We start from the raw sequence: 22,412 nt of genomic DNA, 5'->3' as shown, positions 1-22,412 counted from the left end.
CATTCTTCCAAACATGCTTAGAGCTTACTGCTATCCCCCACTACCTTCATCCATATTAGTGACTGAAATTAGACTGCAAGATGCAATATTTATTAGAAAGAGGTCAGATAGATAGATTAAAAAAAAAAAAAAAGAAAATAAAAGAAAAAATAAACAGGATTTAAAAAGAGAGAAGAATAAGAAAATCAGGTTGATTGATTTTCTTTCAGTGTAGATGTTTGCCTCACTCATCTCCCTGAAATCCTCAAGCATAGCTTGTGGGGTCCTTACTTATGTTAACCTTTTGTGGTTCATACCATAGAAAGAAAATGATGATCCTTTCAGTCATTGCACAAACAGCCTTGGCCAGTTGCTCTACTGCTTACATCTGCAGCAGGACACAACTTGGGGGCTGCTATTTCTCACCTTGAGGGTCTCTGAGCTACAAGGCTACCACGTAAATGGAGACCACAAAGCTCATTTTCAAAACAAAGCAATTCTTTACCCTCTAGTCTGCTTTACCTCTAAGGATACTGTTTTCATATAGGAGGGAAGACAGTTTTTCAATTCCTTAATCTCTTTTACATCTTTAGAAAAGCAAACCGTTGTTTTACTGTTAAATTCTTTGTTTTTCGGGTGGCAGTGAAGATTCTTACTTAAGGCTGCTAATTGCAGTGCATTTAATTACTAGGTATATGATAGCTCCTTCTTTGGGCTACACATTGATGCCCAAACAAGAGAACTGAGAGATAAATAAATGAGTGGGCAGCAGACAGTTGCTGCAGAGGAAACAGCATTCAGGTGAGGCTGTAACAGGCTCAATCTACTGTGCATTGAAGAAAAGGAAGCAGACTCCTCATACAAGCTGGGATTGCATGATTGTACTCTGAAAGTACTTTTTCACTTGCTTATTTTGTCCTTGGAGAAGAGTTCTGCACACTTATATTACATTTAGCTTCCACATTTTTGTCAAAGGTTATCCAGTTAGAACTATTCTAGATAGAAGAATTTTGGCTGATTAATTTTTCCCTGAAGCAGCAGAAATAACCCAAAATTAATTTAGAGCATATTTCAGGTCTGCAAAATTTCATATCCTCATTTATTTTACAAGAACTTTTCCACCAGTTGGACTTGTACAAACACAGAAAAAGGCATTTTAACCCACAATACACAGAATACTTTCAGGTGGGAAATTATTGCATCCTTTGCAGTGAGATCTTTGTCCAACAGACACTTTTACAAGTCTCACGAAAGATCTCTTTTTAAATTATTGAAAATAACTCATTTCCCTCAGATCATCTATCTTACTTTAATTTTTCCTTCAGCAATAGTTGTCCTTTTAGGCTGCTAACCAGATTTTCTTCATATATTGCTGAGCTTCCTATCAGCCAAATTACTTTGGGGACTTCCTGGAACTAATGGTCCTCCACATTTTATTCTCCCTCCTTATCCACAACTCTACTACTCACATTCTACTTGGCTATTTTTGCTGCAACATCTGTGAGACTCAGAATCAATAACAGTTTCCTCGAATCTATCTCCTCAGGAGCAACAGCCTTTAGCATATCACAGAACAGTTGAATTCTGAAAATGCAGGATGTGGTTCTTAATCTTTACAAAGACATTTAAGGACGTAGTCATCAAGTGCTGATTGCACTTCGAAGAAGCACGAAAGATCTGTGGGATGCCCTGTAGTTCTAGATTTACTATCCCTTTGCTGCAGATATTGTAACCAAGACACAATTTCGTGATATTTTTGTAAACCCTTGAATGAATAAGTATCTAAGAGCCATGTGGAGGTTAAATCAGACTGATAAATTCTGACCATGTTTCTCCAACTGGACAGCTGAAAATGAGAATCAGTACTAGAGCCCAATGAAACATTCCTATCTCTGCTAGATTTTTTTACTGGTTGTGTTTAATTTTGCCATTTTATACAAAAGGAAGTCCAGATAATCTTAATTAACTTCTCTTTACTCAAACAAGTAATTAATACCAGAGTAAATCTGACATACGATATGCATACTGGAACATGAAGCATATGGAAGTCATGGTAATTCCTTGCAGATAAGTACTGCCTCTGGAATATCATTTGGAAGCTGGAGATGTTGAGCTAGCCATTTTATCTCTATATGCCTCTACTTTCTGTTCTCCTTTGCCATCTCTCCATAAGGTGGGAAAAGTCTTACTGTCTTGCATTTGGAATCACAAATCCTTTGCAAAATATCTGACTTTTGCTCTATAGATTTGTACAATAACTACTTTTATAATATTAAATAAAACAACCCAGTGGCAGTTTTCTTGTCTGGAGGTAAAAGGCATGCAAGGCATGCATCCAGGTATCTTAAAATTCTTCTACCCCAAAACAGAGTATCTTTGTCCAAACTGCCTATTGGTAACAATCTCTGACAGTGGTGTCACCCACAGCATGCCCAAGTCCCATCCCAAAAGTGTTAGTTGCTATAGGATAAAGTAATGCCAGCAAACAAAAAAATAATAAAATTATCCATTACTATGGATATCCATTACCATTCTTTGAACCCATTTTATTTAGGACAGTTATAATCAATATGCATAATTTCAACTGTAGCTGATAATTTCTAATGTATTATAAAAAATCATGTGACCTGACACTAAAACATTTAGTCATTCCAAGGGGATGAAAGGCATCAGATGAAATTAACACTGGGGAGAGATATCACAGAGGTTTTGGCCAAATATCAGAAACTATTAGTCAAGAGGAGAAGGATGAAGATGTATGTACAACATGAAAGAAAATTTCAGCTATTGGGACCAACTATTACATAAAATGTAGTAAACAGCTGAAAATCACCTACAACTAAATTGTTTTTATCTGCACAATTAATACCCCATATTTCTTTCACAAAAATGTTCCAAAGTTATTCTTTTATGTGAATGTATTATTTATTCTCTAATGAATTTGATTTCTAAGGATATCTCCTGGCATATGACCTATGGATGACAGAAGCAATAAGGACAAACAGACGAAGCCTGGTCTCCATATCTCAATTAAGTTGAACAATTAGGTTAAAATAACATTTTTTTTAAACTTGAAAGTTAGCACACTCACCTTTTTATTTGAGGTTAAATCAATTCCTCAGGGTTCATGATGTAAATATTTCCTGAACATTTAAAATGTTTTCCATGGACCAAAAAGCTCTGGAATGCTACAGTCACTAATGTCTTGTCATCTTTCATCTGTGTCACAGACAGGCAATGCAATTTCAGGAACTGCATAGTATGTCAAGAGTGGAGTCTTTATTGAAGCATATCCTTTCTCCTCCCCTTGGGGCTCTACAGGGTGATATATTTGATATACACTCTCCTTGGCCACTCAGTTTTCTGTTCATCTGAGCATAAAACAGGTGCTATGAGGTGCTATAGCTTCCAAAAATTTCAGTATTTTTGCAAGGCTTTAGATTGGAAATGTTAGGAGTAAACTCAAATCAGAAATGAAAAAAAAATAAGTTAAGAGGAAGTGGAAATGTTGATTTATTGTGATTTCACATAGAGCTACTGTGTGACTTTGGGACTTTAGTCCTCTCTGTACATTTGGAAATAAAATAATTATCCACTTCACAGAACAAGGGGGAAGCAAAATGCATTTGAGGGGTAACAAATAAATATCCATTACTAGATGAAGTTTTCCATGTGATCCCACTGCATTTCAGTGACAGGCACTCTCCCTATACTTGGAGTGTCCTTTTATAACCTTCTCAGCTGAATAGGCAGTCCAGAGCAACTCCAGGATCAGAGCATGAATGAAAGTATAAATCTTACCCTAGTCCATTTTCCTCTATAGCTTCACAAGAGAAATTACTTGTATGAGCCTTCTTTTATTTCACATGTAACTCTTTCCCATTTGAGTGCTCTGAACCATCTGTTCTTCTCAAAATCTTGTTAAATGTCTTTTTCCCCTATATAAATGGTGCACAGAAAAGTCCCTAACATAATCTGCTTGTAAGATCTGAGTTTGCTCTGGTGTCACATCCATCCCAGGTCAGTGCCTTAGGCTGTTCTCCACAGAACCAACCAACAAGCCTAGCTCTAGGCCAACAGTTATATATTCATAGCCAACAGAGCCAGACAGCTGAAACCAAGAAAGCAAGCAACACATCAAGGTTCTGAAGAATGGAGCTTACAGGAACTCAGGCCATTTAATGGATGATGACACTACTGTCTTGCATCCCATCTATGTCAAGAAGCCTTCCTGCAAGTTGCCTGCTTTTTCTTTTCCTTTTTTTTTTTTTTTTTTTTTCCCCTCTGCTGCAAAGTCTAGAGATTATCCCATAGCAGAAGGAGAAAATTTTTGTAAGAATGAATGTTTTTGTGGAACATAACTGCTCCAGAACATCCCACACTCTGCTGTGGGTCTTGCTGTGCTGCAGGGACATAAGCAGTCCGCTCTCCTGACTAACAGTGACTCAAAGCCAAACAAAAGTCTTCAGCAGGCAAAACTACTTGTTTTATTTCTGGTTTATAGCTGGGTTTAATATCAAATCTGAAACAAACATAATGAAAGGAGATAGGAGGCTCCTAGATCCTTGGGTTCTCCAAAGTGCAGAGCCATACAGAGACACTACAACACTCCAGCTGTCCGCAGCTGTCTGATGCATCCATAGGAATGCTCTGGCTGGGTGAAGGTAAGTGCAATTAGTTTACATCTGTCCCCAGCAGCTGCTGTCTGGGGACAGGTTAGCCTATGTCTGAGTAGACACTTCTCTCAACCATTACCTTGGAATCTCTGTTAAGAAATAGAAATAGAATAGAATAGAATAGAATAGAATAGAATAGAATAGAATAGAATAGAATAGAATAGAATAGAATAGAATAGAATAGAATAGAATAGAATAGAAAAAAAAATCCCTACACTTCTCTTTCTTTTTCTTTAAACACTTCCAGTTCATGCTACATTTTTCACAAATAAATTGTATTGTACTGCCACAGGCATAGGCACACATAATTTTTTTCCAGCAGAATTAAGGATTTTTGTTTCAAATTCAAACAGTTTAGACTTCTGAGAGAAGCTATCACTTTGAATTTACGGAATGGAAGTCATATACTGAATAACAACTTTCTTATAATTAGGCATGATAACTCCCACTGCAGCTAGAAACAGGTATTTTTCACTGGGGGGGGAAAAAAAAAAAAAAAAAAAAAGCAAAGTCAGTTCTCTCTAGACATTGCTTTTTTGAAGAGATAAGCTTTACTGCTCCATCCTTATTCACAATCACCAGTTCCTGTACTCATTATTCATAAAAGAAGTTCACTGCTATTAACACTGCTGCACATAAACAAATCCCATAAAAAATTAAGTATGGTTTGGAGTCTGGAGGAGTTAAGGACCAAGATATTTTTTGAAAATAATGCTTACGTGCTTCTAAATTTGGGTGCTGTTGCAAAGAATTGGCAACTTCTTATGTTCAGAGTAAAAGAAGACAGCAAAGGTTAGGTGGTACCAGATTCAGCTACAGATAGTGGATGTGGCATTTGCTCTACTTTACTCTAAACAACTGACAAGTAGGCTTTTCCACCAAAGCTCATCATCAAGACAGTCTTTGTACAAGCTCTTTTCTAGAATGTGATTTCTCTTTCCTACTTTGAATGTCTACATTATAAACAAGGGACCTAAGAAGGTCCTATTTTTCTCCATTAACAATAGAGGGAATCCTGATGGCTAGACCACAGGGAAGTGTCTAAATAGTAGACATCTAAATATATTTAGGTGAATCTCACCCTGAGGGCTGTGGTCACTTTGTGTGTCAGTCCAGAAAAGGACCAAGATAATCCATGGAAGAGCTTACAGATAAAATGTGTTTGAAAGGAAAGGCAGACATAGTCGCCATAGGATAGAGAAATAATCAAGCAATTCACATCTGAACTTGCCAAAATGTAGGCTGACGTCAAAGAGTAAGGGCAGAGACCGAAGTCCCTCTTGTTGCCTGTTTGCTTTCCCATCTGCCCAAGGGGGAAGGGCAGCTGTGTGCAACAGGGCAGACTGGGAATCGAAGCTGGTGTTCTACCAGTGGGGCAGTCTCAGTCTCCCAGCTTCCAAGACAGCTGGACAGGGCTGCAGTTCTTACAAGTTTGCCTAAAGGTCTCACCAGGATGTCTGGTTTCACTGACACTGTTTCATTTGTGTTCCTGTAGGGTTCATGCTTGGGACAGCATCAAGTCATCCTTCTAATAATGGCAGCAAGCCACATTAGCTGACTCTCGATATGCTCCATTTTGTGGTCGATACGCCATTTTTCTCATCTCATTTAGGGTCCACTTGTTTAATATGTGGCAAATACAAACATCCCACTAGGTTTACATCAATATCTTTTACTTCTCTGCTTACTAGCCCAGGGTCTTTTCCTGCTGGGTGAACACACCTGAGTGAGTTTTCTTCTCCCTTTGGTGGTTAGGGGGGAACCACTGATATTACTGAGCTAAGAGAAAGGATTACCTATATGTTGCCTTTAGGACAGTGCACATGTCAACATATTGGCTCGGGAAGAAAAGGTGATGGTTAACAAACTTTGTTTTGAAAAGCTCTATTTCAGGTCCACCCAGAGGCCACATCAGCAATTGTTAACACAATTGTGTATGTACATGATGCTGTGTATGTACATGATGCATTTTAAACTGCAGTGAACAAAATGGATGATACAGATCAAATGTTTGTGTGTCAGCCTTCCCTTACACGATGCTATTAAGAATGACCAAGCAGATGTGTGTTTGCCTGGCATGTTATGAGAATGATGCATATCTTTGTAGACTATGTACCATTATGACATGGCTGATGTTACTTGCTATCTTTTAGATATGTGCATATATAGGAGAGACCATGAGTATGTGTTTTACATATGCTTGACTGGATTGTCTTATTTTTTTGCCCTACTCAGTAAAAAGGCTGGCTATAATTGCATAGTATTACTTACCTGCCCAGCAGCAAAAATTCTCCAGCAAGTCCCAGACGCCTCATAGCCATTAAGAGCCCTCTCACAGTCATGCCTTCACAGAAGCAGGCAACGACTCTTGCCTTGGGCAGGTGGCTCCGAAGCTTTCGCAGCAGCTTATCAAAGCTCTGTTCACCAGCGTTGCTATAGATCTTGTAGGAATGTGCAATGCAGATCCCTTCCTTGGCTGCCATGTCTTTGAAAGCTTCCATTCCACTTTCACCATAATTTCCTAAATACAAACAGAAACACATATGCATACATTAAAATTTGCAGAAGCTTTTCTTGCTTTGGAAACAATGAATATTTTAAAGAATATATAACATATCTGCATAGAGATCAGTGTACCAATCTTAACAAAATAACAGTAGCAATTAAATTTATTAATCCATTTTTCAAGTCAAGATGAACATATTTTCCCAGAAAACTCACTTCTGTTTAGAAGCCTGCATCTCTGTTGAAATTGGCTGTTATGTACCTCAGTACCTTTAACGATCTTGACCCTAATGTCTACAACAATGTATGTATAAATTATACAATCTCTTCTGATTCTCTTAAGTTGACTAAATGTGGTCAAGTGCTCTGAATTTTACTTCAGAAAATCTAAAAATATATGTTTGGAATAAATATTTCAAATATAAGCAAACAAAACAATGACTTGTAACAACAGGACTTTGTTCATAATGCAATGTGAATAGCAAAAATTTTTTAATTACACTGAGAGATAAAACTTAGGCTGTGAAGAAAGAAGTTCTGGTGACTAGGGAGAATAAGTGGCAAAATTGAGGATTAGTATTACAGAGAACAGAGGATCACAGATGGGCTAATTGTACTTCTGTGTTTTTTTTTAAATAAATAACTACCAACCCAACAGGAAAAAACTTCATATTTTCTTTCAATCTATTCTCCCCCGGTGGGATAAACTGATAATAAATATTAACAGATAGATACATTTATTGTTATTTATTCTGTCTCACCATGGAAAATTCTTCATTGCCAGGCCTACAAAAAATTCACAGTGCTTAAACAGTGGGTGTACTGATACCACTGACAATCATCCTGACCATGATTGTCTCTCTGGTTCCCTGTGCTCCTCCATCTGGCTGTCTAAATCTGTTTCATGTCTCATTTAAATAAGAAGGCCTTTGAGGCAGGAAATCTTTCTCTGCCTTAACCCCTCAGTAATATTCCGCAGAAACACAGTCAGTAAAGTAACAAGACTGAGAGTGTTAAAGTAATGCTGTTGAAAGGAACTGCTGATCCTTCATTTATTTCTGTTAGTTTGCAAATGGAAGAATCTGTAAGGAAAATGCTTTCTTTTACCAGCATAATTTCAAGTATGTAAGGGCACTGACAATGGAAAAGCATGTGAAGAAGTGAGGATCAGACAACTGGATTTGGGCCATCATCTGGTTTTGTGACCTTGCACATTGGAGCTACCAAGCATTTAGCTCGCCTACCTGGGGAATCGTCCCTGTTGTGCTGATGCTAGAGTTTAAAGGCTGCATGAGGCTCAGCACTGTACATGAACCTGAAAAACACTGTCTCCTGTTTGAAGATTTTACCATCTGAATAACCAAAAGAGAAAGGAAATACCATTGCCTTCATTTCACATCAAGAACGAATCACTGAGACCTTGAAGTTTCCAAGTGGTACCCAACCAGAACAGCAACCTGAATGCAGATCTCCTTAGGTAATATCACTTTCATTTTCCTCCCTGATGTGATCAGGCCTGATGGAAAAGCAATTACTACAAATTGTACCTGGAAAAAATGTCATAGGATTTTTAAACTCAGTTGTTGCATTGCTTCCTGGGAGTTGTAAATCAGGTGCCCATTGCTTCTGCATGTGTCATGCTCTTAGGGCAAACTATGTTTCCTGTGATACATGATCATCAAGTGATTCCCATGAGATGCCGAAACAGTTCAGCTAGAGGTCAAAAATGTGGTGCCTTATGAAAGATATATTATAGCCTCAGAAGTCAGTCTGAAGGAAAAATGGGAGTCAGTCATGTGTAATCCCCACCAGGCCCTGAGACCACCTAAAATAAAATTAAGCTCTTTGACAGGAAATACACTCCTTTGTTTAAAATTATTCTCATTTATGTCAATCTGGATGAACATTAAATGTTCTGTTTCATTTTTCCTAACAGAAAATAAAAATTTTAAAAAATCACATCAAACTTTGCCACAGAAGTTGGAAGTTCAAGGAAAAACTCTTCTATGGTATATATCAAAAAAACTGAAATTCTGAAGACTTCATTTTCTGTCAAAAAACTGGCAATGGAAAATTCACGGCCAGGTCTAATTGACTTACAGAACTGGAGCTGTATGTTCCAGACATTGCACTCTTTGTTTGAAAGCGTTATAAACGCACAAACTGTTACCCTGAGGCTTGCTATAAAGTTGAGAATAAGTTTAATTAAAGTACTGAAAAATAATAGGTCTTGCAACGAACACAAAGTGCATTAACTCTTTTCTGGTCAAATAAAGGTTGCTCTGGCACAAATGCCATGGTCTCATCATGTATCAAGACAGGGAGATTTTGTGAAACCATACAGAAAGCAATGCATCATCCAAAATGAAAGGAAACATGTTAAACTACCAAGGCCACTTAGCAAAGTGTTATGTTCTTAACATTTGGAAGAAAAACATCCTGACAGTCCAAATCTGAGACTGACTTGAGTTCTCTAACTGGGAAAAATATAGCTGTATGGCATGAGCTCAAGGGAGATTTGATGAAAACAGAATAGTTTTGTTTCAAGATGCTCATACAAATACACCAGTGGAGTTCTTCTCATGATCATTGCTGATTAAACTCCATTTAATTAATTATTCATAGTGAATTCCCCTGTTGTGCAAGAAGTTTGATGAGGTATGTATATTTAATTCGAGCTATACTGTGGGGATAATGAACACTCCTTGACGGAAAATCTTTTTTGCTAAATTCCTTTGCACCACAAATTAGGATTAATTTCCTCTGAGCTATCTTTCTGAGGAAAACCTGTAGATGCATGAAGGTATGCATGTAGCACTGAGAGAATGGGAGTGCGAAACTGTTACGTTACATCATTTCCTTGAGGATGAGATATGAGGATCACAGTGGAGGAACTGGGCTCCTCATGGACATTTGGTTCTTGAACTGTGGCATTTCCATAGTAGTACTACTAAAACTGACACAGCAAGAGCAAGTTTCCACTGACAGGACAATTCCCACTCTTCAGCCAGGTCTATGACACAAGGAGGATACAGGGACCTCTGGACTTACACACATGATGGACAAGGTGAAGTACTTATGCAGCCTGACTCTGAGAAGGAGTCTATAGTTTCACTTCCAAGTGAAAATTCAGAACCCCTATGTTGGAAGCAAAGTGTCTTCTGCGAGTCCCCTGTATGGAAGCTACCTACATCCTGGCAATTTATCCATGTAGCTATTTTGTTTCCACTTCTAAATTTAAAGAAAGATGCTAAGAAAAAGTTTAAAAGAAGGGACGGATTGATTTTGTTTTGCTTGGCTAGTTCCAGTTCAGCAGAAAAGACTCAGCAAAGAACACAAGCTGGAGCTGAAGTATGGTCAATTTATATTCAGCTCCTCCTCCCTCACCAAACTCCATCTCCATTTCAGCATTTGGAAACTGGCACCTCTATATTGTGACTGGTTCTGATGGAGAATGTATCACAATTTTTTACTGGGTGTTCATCTTCTCTTGAAAGTTTGTCTGACGGTGGCGTAATCAGAGCTGCTAGCTGTTGATGGCTTTTGTAAATATGTCCTATACTCATGGCAACAACTGGCAGCTGGGTTCTTTTAAAATGCCAGCCTGAATCCTGTGTGTTGCCTACCTGAACGTCTGGCCCTAAGCCCGGTTCAAGAGCTACTCCCATATGTCTCTGCATGTTTTAAAAAAAATCAATTACATCATCATGCAAAAGACTTACCCCAGCTTCAGAGTTGGAATTTTGCTCAAAACTCAAGCATATGCATCCCCACCTACAGTCTAACTATAACAATCTGTTAGTTCCACTTCCAGTGAATCAGTACTAGAAACTAAGAAGCTTAAAAAGAACAGATTGTGCTTTTTTCCAGATGAAGCTTAATATAGTACAGTACATAATAATACTTCAATCTGATAGAAAAGGGTCAGGCAAACTGCAGGCTGCTCTTGCTGCTTCTCCTGCCCAGCAATTGAGGCAATTAAACTATCTAAACATAAATTGTTAAGATCTTATCTGCATTACACAGCAAAACAGCAAGGTTTTAAATCTTAAAATAATAAACAAAATACACTGACATCTGGTCTGTCACACTAAAGGTTATGAATATGAGGTAAAAGGTCCCTACAGCTAAATGGAATAATGAACTACATATTCTCCTGCACGGGGATATTTGGCCTGTCACACATTTCTTTTCGAGTATAAGAGCTTTTATATCATTAGTTACACATGCAAATTGTTATCAGGTAATTATTTGCTTTATAAGACAATTTCAGTGAACAAAGATGAGAATTAACGTTTAGGAGAGATTTAGGATGTAAAATTGCTTTGGGTAGGATGCAGTGAAAATTCACAAAGTAAAAGAAGAGAAGGGTCAAGTGAAATTGAAGAAGTGCATTATGTCATTCATTTAACATTTATCCTACCTATCACAAAGCATAATTCTTTAAGCAGAAGTGCTACCATCATTTTTATAGACAAGGAAGAGCAAAACACAGAATAATATTCTATGCTGTATCTGAGACACATAAAAGAAGCCAAGTCAGGTTAAAATTCTCAGTAGATATTTTGCAAGCAAGGGAATACAGAGCTTCATTTTTTACTAGCTTTCATTGCCATCAATAGGATGAACTTTGCCAGAAATACCTAAAAAATCTAAGTAGGTATAATTTTGAAAATGCATGTGGGAGTAATGGAAGATATTTATGAAAGGCAATGTGTTAGTTGAATACCACAATGATCCTCCTGAAAGTCAGAGATATGGGGGTGTACAATACTTTCCCAAATTGAAATGTTAGAAGTCTCTTTGAATGTTACAATTCAAATTAATCATGGCAAATAGTACCTACTACTACTGGTACCTACGAGAGATTATCCACATTTAACTCTCATGACTCTATGAGCCTTTTAAAGTTTCATCACTGCTAAGAATAGGAGCATAATACCAAATCTCTTGTGCAGCTACAGTGACCACATGCCACTGATATAACATTATGAAGATCACAACCTTCCTGGTACAGTTATGTCTGCAAATAGAGCAGGGCATTAGAGCATTATTTCATTCAAAAGGGTACAAACCAAAGGAAATCAAATCACATGTGCCTGAAATTCTGGAGTTGTCTATGTGTGCTAAAAAAAGAAAAAAATTATAACCCATTTTCATTTGATCAAAATATTTTATTTAAATGATTTTAAAATGTGATTTTGGTTTCTATATTAAGTGGATATGAATTAAAAACCAAAAAAAAAAAAAAAAAAAAAAGGTCATTTTGAAAGCAGCCCATTAAAAAATACCTTAAATGAGAGTAGCTCCTCAAAAAATATTCCACTTAAATATCTCCAACTAGATCTTTTCTTTAATAATCAATTGGAGACTGTGCTGTTCCCCTTTAATTATCTTGAGTGCTAGATAGCAACTTCAAGGTGTTTGAGCTCTTTCCTCATAAGATATTCAATCTGAAAGTCTGAATTTCATGGGAAAAAAATATATATATTTGCAAACACACATTTTCAAAGATACTACTTCTTTTATAAACCAGTCTCTAACATTTAGAGTACAAGTAGCCAAAAGCTGCTCTGGTGAAAGGACACCAACCCAGAACAAATCCCACTAGACTTTCCTCAGCATGACATCATGTTGTATCTCCAGTGCCATGCGTCATTTGGAGCCGTACAATGAAACAGCCATTATGAAACTTCTTCATAGGGCCACTACAGAACTGTGGTACAGCACAGTATGCAGCCAAGATGGAAGGCCGCTTGATGAAAATATGGTCTGTTCTATGCAATTAGTTTTCACAGAAGCGTTGTTTTCCTGTGAGGTTATGCTCTTTGGCAGGAGTTGTCAAGAGGGTTTATCTGCTGCTCCTCACGCAGAACCAAATGATCATGTCGAGGGAAGGTTTCTCCAAAGAAACGACTGCTCAGGCAAAGCAGCAGACAATGTTGGTGGGGCATGGAGATGTATCATAAGACTAGAAAGCAAAGGAGCAGCCCAGGACAGAAATTCCCTCAGTGATTAATTTAAGAACTTACTTACTCTATCCTTAAAATTACTGTACCTGCCTTCCTCAAGCACAGACAATCAATGCGTGATTCAGAGTGCATGATCTAACAGCTAAGGCCTTATAAGGGACATAAACCACAGATGACTGCAGTTAGAACTCTGTCCTTAGCTTTCTATATGATCATGGAGACATCATATGTCTATTTCCTCAGTTGTTCATCTTTTCAGACTGAAAGCTCTTCAAACAGCACTTACCAATTGCTAAGTGTTCATAAAACTCAAAAGGATTGCCTGTATCACTGGTGGCTTGATAGATGAAGATAGTACAAGATGTGTCAATATAAAGAAGCATTAGTTACCATGACATCATCTGTCTATGAACTTAATTTCCTTTTCTGTGAACAATTTTGAGATTTTCAGTTTTCTGCATTTGAGGACAAGAAATGTTTTCACAATCTCAGAAATACTAGCCAATCAAAAAAACCCACTTCTAATATTCTTAAAATTCAATTCAGTCTGATTGAAATAATTTGTTGAAACGATCTTATATTTAATTTAGATAGTGACCATTTTATCATTTTGTGTAAGCCTCATATCACCTTCTACAATGTAAAATAAAACCAAAATATATATTCTGAATCAGGAAACTATTTTTATTTAAAAAATAATTACCTAAAATATTTTGACATTTAAAACTAAATTCAGCATGTTTAATTAAGAAATTAATTAAGCTATTTTCAGTGAGGTTTTGAAGTTTCAGTTACTAGGCATTTTCTGACCAAAAGTTGAAGTTTTCATTCAAAGGCTTTTAGACCCACTCCATTCATTAGTTCTTTGTTTACATAAATAATGTTTAAATTATTTTAGTGAGGTATACTCACTACAGGAGTATAGGAGGAGACAATATACACAAAACATACCTGTACTTAATTAAATTAAATATAACTGTTCATTATCTCCTCCTCTGAGAGAGATCAGGAGTATCACTTTGATAGCAAAGCTTCTCTTCTCTTTCTCATCTTCTCTTGGCTATTTTGAAATAATAAATTCATTCCTCTTAAGAAAATGATGACCTAGTTTCACAGTTTAATGCACCTCACTTCTGTTTATTTTTAAATTATCACTTCATAACTTTAAAAGAAAGACTCATTTAAACATTGCCATTATGTGAGAAAAGGGAACAGTCTGGAAACTGCCTTTTCTGTATGCTTCCTTTGATCCATCCTGCTAACTGTCACGTCTGCAGCTTTGTGGCCTTGTCCACTGAACAGTGTTTGAAGTCCTCCGTGATGTTAATGTCTGCTAAAGGATTTTAAGCTTGACAGCTTTTGCAGAAACATGCTGCCATCTCTGGCTGCTCTCCTTGTTTTTGGACTGGAGAGATTAAAAATTTTCTGTACTTTCTGTTGGTGAAATATCTCTTTCTATCTACCTGACTCTAAGATATTTCCCTTAGATGTTTCCTGTATCATTTCATCATTTCATTTTAAAATGAAATCATTAATGAAAACACGGTTCCTAATGGACTCCAGGGATACTTTAACTTTTCTTTCACTTTCATTTAGGGTTATACTTTCCATTTTTTGTTTGGTTTTCAGATAGAAATGAGGACACATGAGACCGATAGTATTGGACCGGAGGCTGTTCCTTTTAGGAGAAAAATGCTATGTCAGAAAGGAGAGGGCTTTGCAGTGGGAACACTTCAGCCTGTGATCCTGTATCCTTCATTGTAGGCGTAGTGAATTCCCAAGGAATGCAGCTGCCTGGGGTTTCTCCACTGGTATACCCAGTCCCAGTTCTGGCTTAGGCTATTAATTATTATATTTCTCAAAAGACTTATACCCTTCTACAAGTGAACAACATTACACTTCTGTATATTCACAACCTGAAACATACCTTCATGCAATATTAATTCTTAACTCTAAGATGGTTTGCAGCTGTTTTTTTCTGAAATACGCTTGATGTCTTACTCTGCTGCTGCAGTAGATGAGCACTACCAGAAGTCATCCAGCAAAAAGAAGCATAATTCAGGGATTAGATAGACTCTGAAGGCCTTCGATTAATCTTTTGAGTTTTCTGGTAAGTGCCTCTCTTTCTGCCCTATCTCCTCATATGTGAAATGGAGGTTAAAATGTTTTTCTGACAGTGGTGGTGTGAGAATAAATGTATTCTACATTGAGAGAAACTCAGATAACTACAGTAATGAGGGCCACATTTATGTTGAACAGACTGAATGAAATCTGATAGTTTTGCCTCACAAAAACTCACATTTGCTTAGTTGTAACGATAACCACATTGTATTTATTATAGCAACAATCACTCTGTATGTCTAACAGTTGTTTTACTAATAACACCTAATACTTCCCACAGTAATTGTAGATGATGGCAAGGCTACTCCAAAGAGAGCACCTTAATTTCACTTTAACTGATTGTGCACATTCACATTCAGCACATTCATTTGGGACAAGAATAGGTTTCGTGCCACTCCTGATCTGAACTTTGAGAGCATCAAGGTCTATCAGGAATCCATGAATATTTAGAGCAGTAACTGGAAGGCAGATCTATGACTGCATTTCCCAGGAGTGCTTGTCAAAAGATTTTGAAGAGGATAATATGACGTTCCTTGGGGCATATTAAACATTCTTAGAGTATACTGTGTAGGATGAGAAGGCTTATACTATGTGACTAACTACTTTCTTGGAGATAGTCTCATTTTAGGACCATCTTGGATAATTGTTTCCTGTTGGTGGATAACAAAGATTGCATCTTAGAAGATTAGAAAAATACATTTGAATATGTTAGGGGTACAAGTGGTTTTCAAATTGTAACTTCAGAGGGTATTACCAAGTAGGAAACTACCATCCTCAGCTTTTGGATGCAGAAACTGAAGAAGGAAAAGATAGTAATAGACCAGGGTTGAAGGAAAGAATATGATCTGAATTTCAGACTAAGCTGGCGTAGGGCAAAATAATAGTTAGTTATTAAATAATCACAAAATAATTTTTGTTTTAGAAGCTCTTTACAGTGGTGGAGATTTCATGGCTACCTTGGACAATCTGTCCCAAGCCAAACTAATCTTTTTGTAAGTTTTCCTTCCCTGGTTCTTAACCTGTCCTTCTATATTCTCTTTCAATTTAAGTCTATTTTATCTTGTCTTTTCAAATATGAAAATAGCTTCTCAAATTGATGTTTTCAGAAATCCTTACCAGTTTTGAAGACAACCACCATGTCTCCAGTTAATTTTCTTTTTTTTTAAGACTAAACAAGTCCAGTTTTACTCTGATGATCCTATTTCTTACACTTCTTTTCATATTCCTGTTTTCCTGTGGTTGATCTCCAATTAGTTCATGTTGTCCATCAGGATGATGTGCAGATTTTGTAAAGATATGGTACCTTTCCATCTTGTATCTCCCCTGAAGAGGGTAGAATTGAAAGACTATTTCATATGTCTAAAATGTATTACCTCTTTGTATACTTTCAGTATGATATTTACCTTTTTTAACAATGGAAATACACTGTTGACTAAATTTTAACTTGTGATCCATTCTAATTCTTGAAGTTTTGTTTTCTGCAGAACTGCTTCTCAGTCAATCATTCCTCATCTAGTATTTAAGCAGCAGATTATTTTATTATAGGAGCAGCTTCATCTAGCATGGTACTTTTTACAGATTTAATAACCATACTCTTTATCATAATTCAAATCAGTGTTGAAAATATAAATTAAAAATTGATTCAAGGCAGACTCTAAGTAGCCATTGAGCTTATCGCTCCTGTTGGAAAGCTAACAAGTGAGAAATACAGTTTAAATAAAGTTTTAAAGTCAGTTGTGCAACTAACACAGGAAAGTCTAGATTCATATCTTCCTAGTGTGCTTATAAGAATGTTCACATGTCATAATAAAAGATTAAATAATTTTAAGATATAGTCAATCATTCTGTACTAGACACTAAACTGGCTTCATATGATTTATTTTTGAAGAATACACATTGTTCTTTCTTTATGACACCAGAAGGAAATTGCCCATTTCTTGCAAACAAATGTTTATTTGTTGCAGAAGTAAAATTAGGTTGGCTGAGCTCTTTCCTCACTTTCTTCTTCAAGATAAGTAGTGTTAACTTATTTCCATTTGTTGGAACCTTATACTATGCCAAATTTCTCCAGGAGAACCATTAAAGCCTTTAACACTGTTTCAATCAATTCAGCAACATAGATGAACCAGATGTTCTAAGAATTTCATAGACTCATAGAATCATACCAGGTTGGACAGGACCTCAAGGATCATCCGTCCAGTCTTTCTTGGCAAAAGCACTGTCTAGACAAGATGTCCCAGCACATTTGTTCAGCTGAATCTTAAAAGTGTCCAGGGTTGGGGAATCCACCAGTTCCCTGGGGAGATTATGCCAGTGGCTGATTTTTCTCATTGTGAAAAGTTTTCCTCTGGTGTCCAATCAGAATCTCCCCAGAAGTAGTGTGTATCCATTCCCCCTCATCTTTTCCATGAGACTCCTTGTAAAAAGGGAATCTCCATCTTCTTCGTAGCTACCCTTTAAATACTGGAACATGGTGATAAGGTGTCTCCTAAACCTTCTCTTCTCAAGGCTGAACAAACCCAATTCTCTCAGCCTTTCCTCACATGACAGGCTGCCCAGTCCCTTGATCATCTTTGTGTCCCTCCTCTGGACCCTCTCCAGCCTGTCCACAGCTTTCTTTGTATATCAGGGGCCAAAACTGAGCACAGTATCCCAGGTGTGGCCTGACAGTGCTGAGTAGAGTGGGATAATGACTTCTTTCTCTCTGCTGGTGATGCCCTTGTTGATGCAGCCCAGCATCCTGTTGGCTTTCTTTGCCGCTGCAGCACACTGGTCACTCATAGTGAGCTGCTTGTCCCCCAGGACCCCAGGTCCCTTTCCACAGAGCTGCTCCCCAGCCAGGTAGATCCCAGCCTGTGTTGCACTCCTGGGTTGTGTTTTCCCAGGTGCAAGACCTCACACTTGCCCTTGCTGAACTTCCTAAGGTTCTTGTTAGCCCACTCTTCTAGCCTTTCCAGGTGTTCTTGCAGGGTGGCTCTCCCTTCCAAAGTGTCCGCTTCCCCGCTCAGTTTGGTATCATCAGCAAACTTCATCAGGGTACACCTGATGCCTTCATCCAGATCATTTATGAAGATAGTAAACAGTGTAGGACCCAATATCAACCCCTGGGGGACCTCATTTGTGACAGATTTCCAGTTTGAAAAAGAGCTGTTTACCAACACTCATTTATTATTATCTAAGCTCTATAAATTTCTATAATTTCTGTATTCTTCTTTACTTATTCTAGCATGAAGTAGAGTATGGCACACAGAATTTGAGTACTTGAACAAAATGCAATCCTAAAATTGTTAAGTAACTGCTGCTTAGATTTGAAATTCTCACTATTTATCTCATTCAAGTCACCAAGTATGTATAAGATGTCTCCATGTCAAACGAGTCACACATCCTGAATTATTTTTTGACTAGAAAGATAATTCTAATAGGATGGATAGATTGTGGTCTCACCTCTTTTTTATTATGTTTTTTCCACCCTCTTTTCAAAGAAAAATAGGTTGAACACTGATGAGTATGGCACTTCTTTTGGAAATGAAAGAATATGAATTTGAACACATTTAGGCTAAGGAAGGAATGACACCTAAATTTTCAGTATGTCTTGGGAGCAAAATGTAGTTACTAGACTATGATATTAAAAAACTTGTCTCCTCCTCTACCTATGTCTTAAGAGGAAATAAAAGTCTATTTTATGGATAAGGTTCAGACCAGGAAACCAAGTGAACAGTATTACTTATAGATGTTGTGGTCTGTATCTGTCTTGTTCTCTTGTGCATTCTTAGAAAGATTTTCTGAAGCACATGTTGAAGTATCTTGCTGTATTCAGATATTAGACAGAGAGCTTGGGTACCAAACACAGAGTTAGGTATCCCATGACAAGGATCAGGAACTTAAAAGGACAGACTTTGCAATATATGCTTCTGAAATAGATACATTCCTTACTGCATCTAGCCTGAAATCTCTCTGGAAGACAATAGCTGTAGCTGAAGATAGCTTGATCTTTTGGCAATTTAGTACTTTATTTAAGTTTCTGCTTCTCTTCCTATAACAATATCTCTCCCTAACTTCCATTTTTATCTTTTTTGGGGGGAGGTAGGGTTGTTTATATAATCCATGACATAATAAACTGGAAAATAGCCTAGAAAAATTATAGAAATTGTAGAATAAATAGTCAGTTGGGGGAAATTTTGAATTCAAAATCCTGACATTTATAGTTTTATTAAATATTTCCCTTGATAATATCTAATTGACTGATCCAATATCAGAGTAGCAAATGCATCTACTGAAAATAAAACAGTACTGAAAAAAACCCCAAACTGCCTTCAGGCAATGAAACAAGTGGGCAGATTGATTTATCTAGGCATGGGCTGAAATGGCCAGGCTGTTTCACATGGGCCATCAAATGACTATTAAGACATTCCTCCTTCACCCTATTACTACATATTACATCATTATATTAAGAAGAACACAGGAGTGTTAGACTGGATGTCTCTTTATTCTCTTTTGAAATATTTACTTTCAGCATGTATAGGAACCATGTTTTATTTTTCATGAACAAATATATTTTCTTCAAGAAGATTCTCTGTAACCTGCATGTCAATGTTGGGGGCAAGGATGGAGCAAAGGGAAACTGATCCTACAGTATAGTTGATGTTACATTGCAAGTTTCAGCATTTGCAAGATCAGCGTTGGCACCTGGCATGGCAGATTAATGAGTGTACAGAGCATTCAGGAAGATCAGTCTGGACTCATTTAGCTGGATCTCCCTGTCAAATGCCCTTTAATTGGCATGATTTCAAGGATACCATTGACAGTGAAGGAAATGCGTTTTGAGCACTGTTGTTGCTTTACATATTGCCATTGTTTGCTTAGGTGTTGAAAGGAAAACCATCAGCAAAATGTTTACAGACAGCAACACTGTCTGTAGATAGGTTTTGCCTAGGGGCCATTTAAAAATATGTGCAGTTATTCTAGAGTGCTGGGGTCTCTTGGAAGGACATAGAGTAGAAGTCTTCCCGCCAAAAAGCAGATGGCAAAATGATCAGATGGACCTGAATGTCTTTTTGACTGTGAGATGCTCAAATACAAAGATGACACTTATGTGATGTGCTAAGCACTGTCATTTATCATATTTAGATTCTTCCTTAATGATCTGAAAAGGAAGTAAACAATGTTAATGAACCTTGCAAAAGACTTTGAACTGGACAATGTTGAGGATCCCAGTCAGGATACAGAAATATTTTTCTAAAAATATTGTTGACTTGGCTAGAAATTTGGGAAAAGAAAAGACTCGCCTTGACATACTTAAACTAAAAATTCTGGACTGGGTGGAAGGATAATAACAAAGGCAATAGAGAAAGCAGAAAGACAATAAGGCATAATTTTTGCAATGAGGTAAGATTAGGTAAGCAGGCAAGCAACATGTCTGTCTGTATTTTGTTTTATTGTTTTTTAATTATTAGCTTAGACTTCAGGAAAAAATGTGATTTCTGTTGCCCCAAACTCTTTGCATGAAAGTTCATTTTTCTGAATGTTTTTCCTCTGGAAAAGACCCTAATTGTTGGACCTTTCTTCCCCAAAGTGTCAGTAATGTTCTCTTATTAAGACCCTTAGAAAGGACGTTGGAAATGCAATCTTAGTTCCCTCTGACTAAGGAGCATCTGATCTTTCACTATGGGTTGCCTGTGTACCATGTCAAAACATAATCTGGGATGGCTTCTCTTAATCTTTCCTGGTGATACTTGCCCATTCTTTATTAAAATTATATTTGTGCTCTGGTTCTCCCTATAGTTGATCAGCAGTGCTGGATTTTGTGATCCAGAAATCTCCCCGGAACTTTTTCTGGTCTGGTTGTATCAGCAAAACTTTCAACTTTACGCATATAGTCTCTTGTAAACTACAAAATATGAGACAGCAGGATGTTCACTCATAGCACACCAGAAGTTGCCATGGGAGTTGATATGTTAAGTATAGGAATGAAAAACCAGGGCATGAAATACCATCTGTTTCCTTAGAACAATAAGATACAAATGGAAATATTTTAAATATATAAATAATTTGGAAAATAATTGTGGTAACTACTAGCAGGGAAAAGAAAAAGATAATTTGCAAGCTTAAAAGGAATATCCTTTACATGAAACAAATCACAAAATACGTGGTAAGGGTCTTAAAAGTTGTGAATTAAGCAGTAAGCTTTTCTTTAACATTTATGTGGTGTCTAGCTTGATAAGATCACTGCAGGAGTAGTCATAAGTACTCCTAGATCTGTACTAATAATAATGTCATCGCTGGTAATGGTACTTGAAGCAAGAAGATGGGAAAAGTAAAGAACACTACTTATGTTGTTTGTAAACTGCCTCTAAAATGCCTAAATTAAACAGTTTAAAAAAAAAAACAATGGCTATCCTTTTTATCATATATTAACTTTGACATTTTAGTGGGAAATGTTTATCTTATTGCCTCAGAAATGTCACCTGTCTTATTTTGGTTCATTTCCTTTACACCAAAATAATAGAATATAGATTTTATTGTGAACTATAATATGCGATACATATTGCAAGTAAATTTCTTTTGTGTTGTAAAGTACATGTTATATTTCTATATAGCTGAAATCAGATATGTTATAATAAAGTACAAATTAACCAAATTAACCAAAACATTCAAAATGATCCCATAAAACAAAACATTCCTGGAACACTGAAAGAAAACATGTTTATGGTTTGTAGTGTTTTAGTTTAGAGAATTGCCATTTGTTAAGGAATTAAAAAATTTTACTTTACCCTTAGTGCTGGAATTTAAAAAAAATCAGAATATTAGAAATTGGATCCCCATCAATCTCTGATACTAAATTTTATCATAATTCCAGAACAGATAAATATTTTTAAAAAGGCTAGAAAGATACCTAATGTTACATTCCTTTTAGAGTTATAACCAAAGGTCACAATTAGGTATAAAAGACTGTGGCAGGATACTTTCCCTGTGTGTTTTTGCAAATGAATCTGAAATCTAAACCTGCCTGGACTTAATTTAGTTTGAACTATAACTAAGGAGTGCACAAAAAGAAGAGGCAGACAATAGACTATGAGATCAAAGTGGGGTTTTTTTTCTGTCTATATTTAAAGCTTCCTCAGAGCTTCATTTTCATTTTTACCTTTTCAAAACCACTAAC

At 36.8% G+C, this 22,412-nt stretch overlaps 1 protein-coding gene across 1 annotated transcript in view; it reads right to left on the bottom strand.

The window, feature by feature from the left end:
- The window catches only part of GRM5 (glutamate metabotropic receptor 5), a 288,721-nt gene that overhangs the window by 147,600 nt on the left and 118,709 nt on the right, over positions 1–22,412 (bottom strand). Inside the window, exon 3 of the mRNA XM_074816304.1 lies at positions 6,927–7,176. Coding sequence (XP_074672405.1) covers positions 6,927–7,176 — 250 coding nt within the window. The remainder of the gene's footprint in view (positions 1–6,926; positions 7,177–22,412) is intronic.

This window comes from Strix aluco, chromosome 2 (genome assembly GCF_031877795.1).
Source record: "Strix aluco isolate bStrAlu1 chromosome 2, bStrAlu1.hap1, whole genome shotgun sequence".
Lineage (NCBI taxonomy): Eukaryota > Metazoa > Chordata > Aves > Strigiformes > Strigidae > Strix > Strix aluco.
This window is presented reverse-complemented; position numbering and strand designations above follow the sequence as displayed.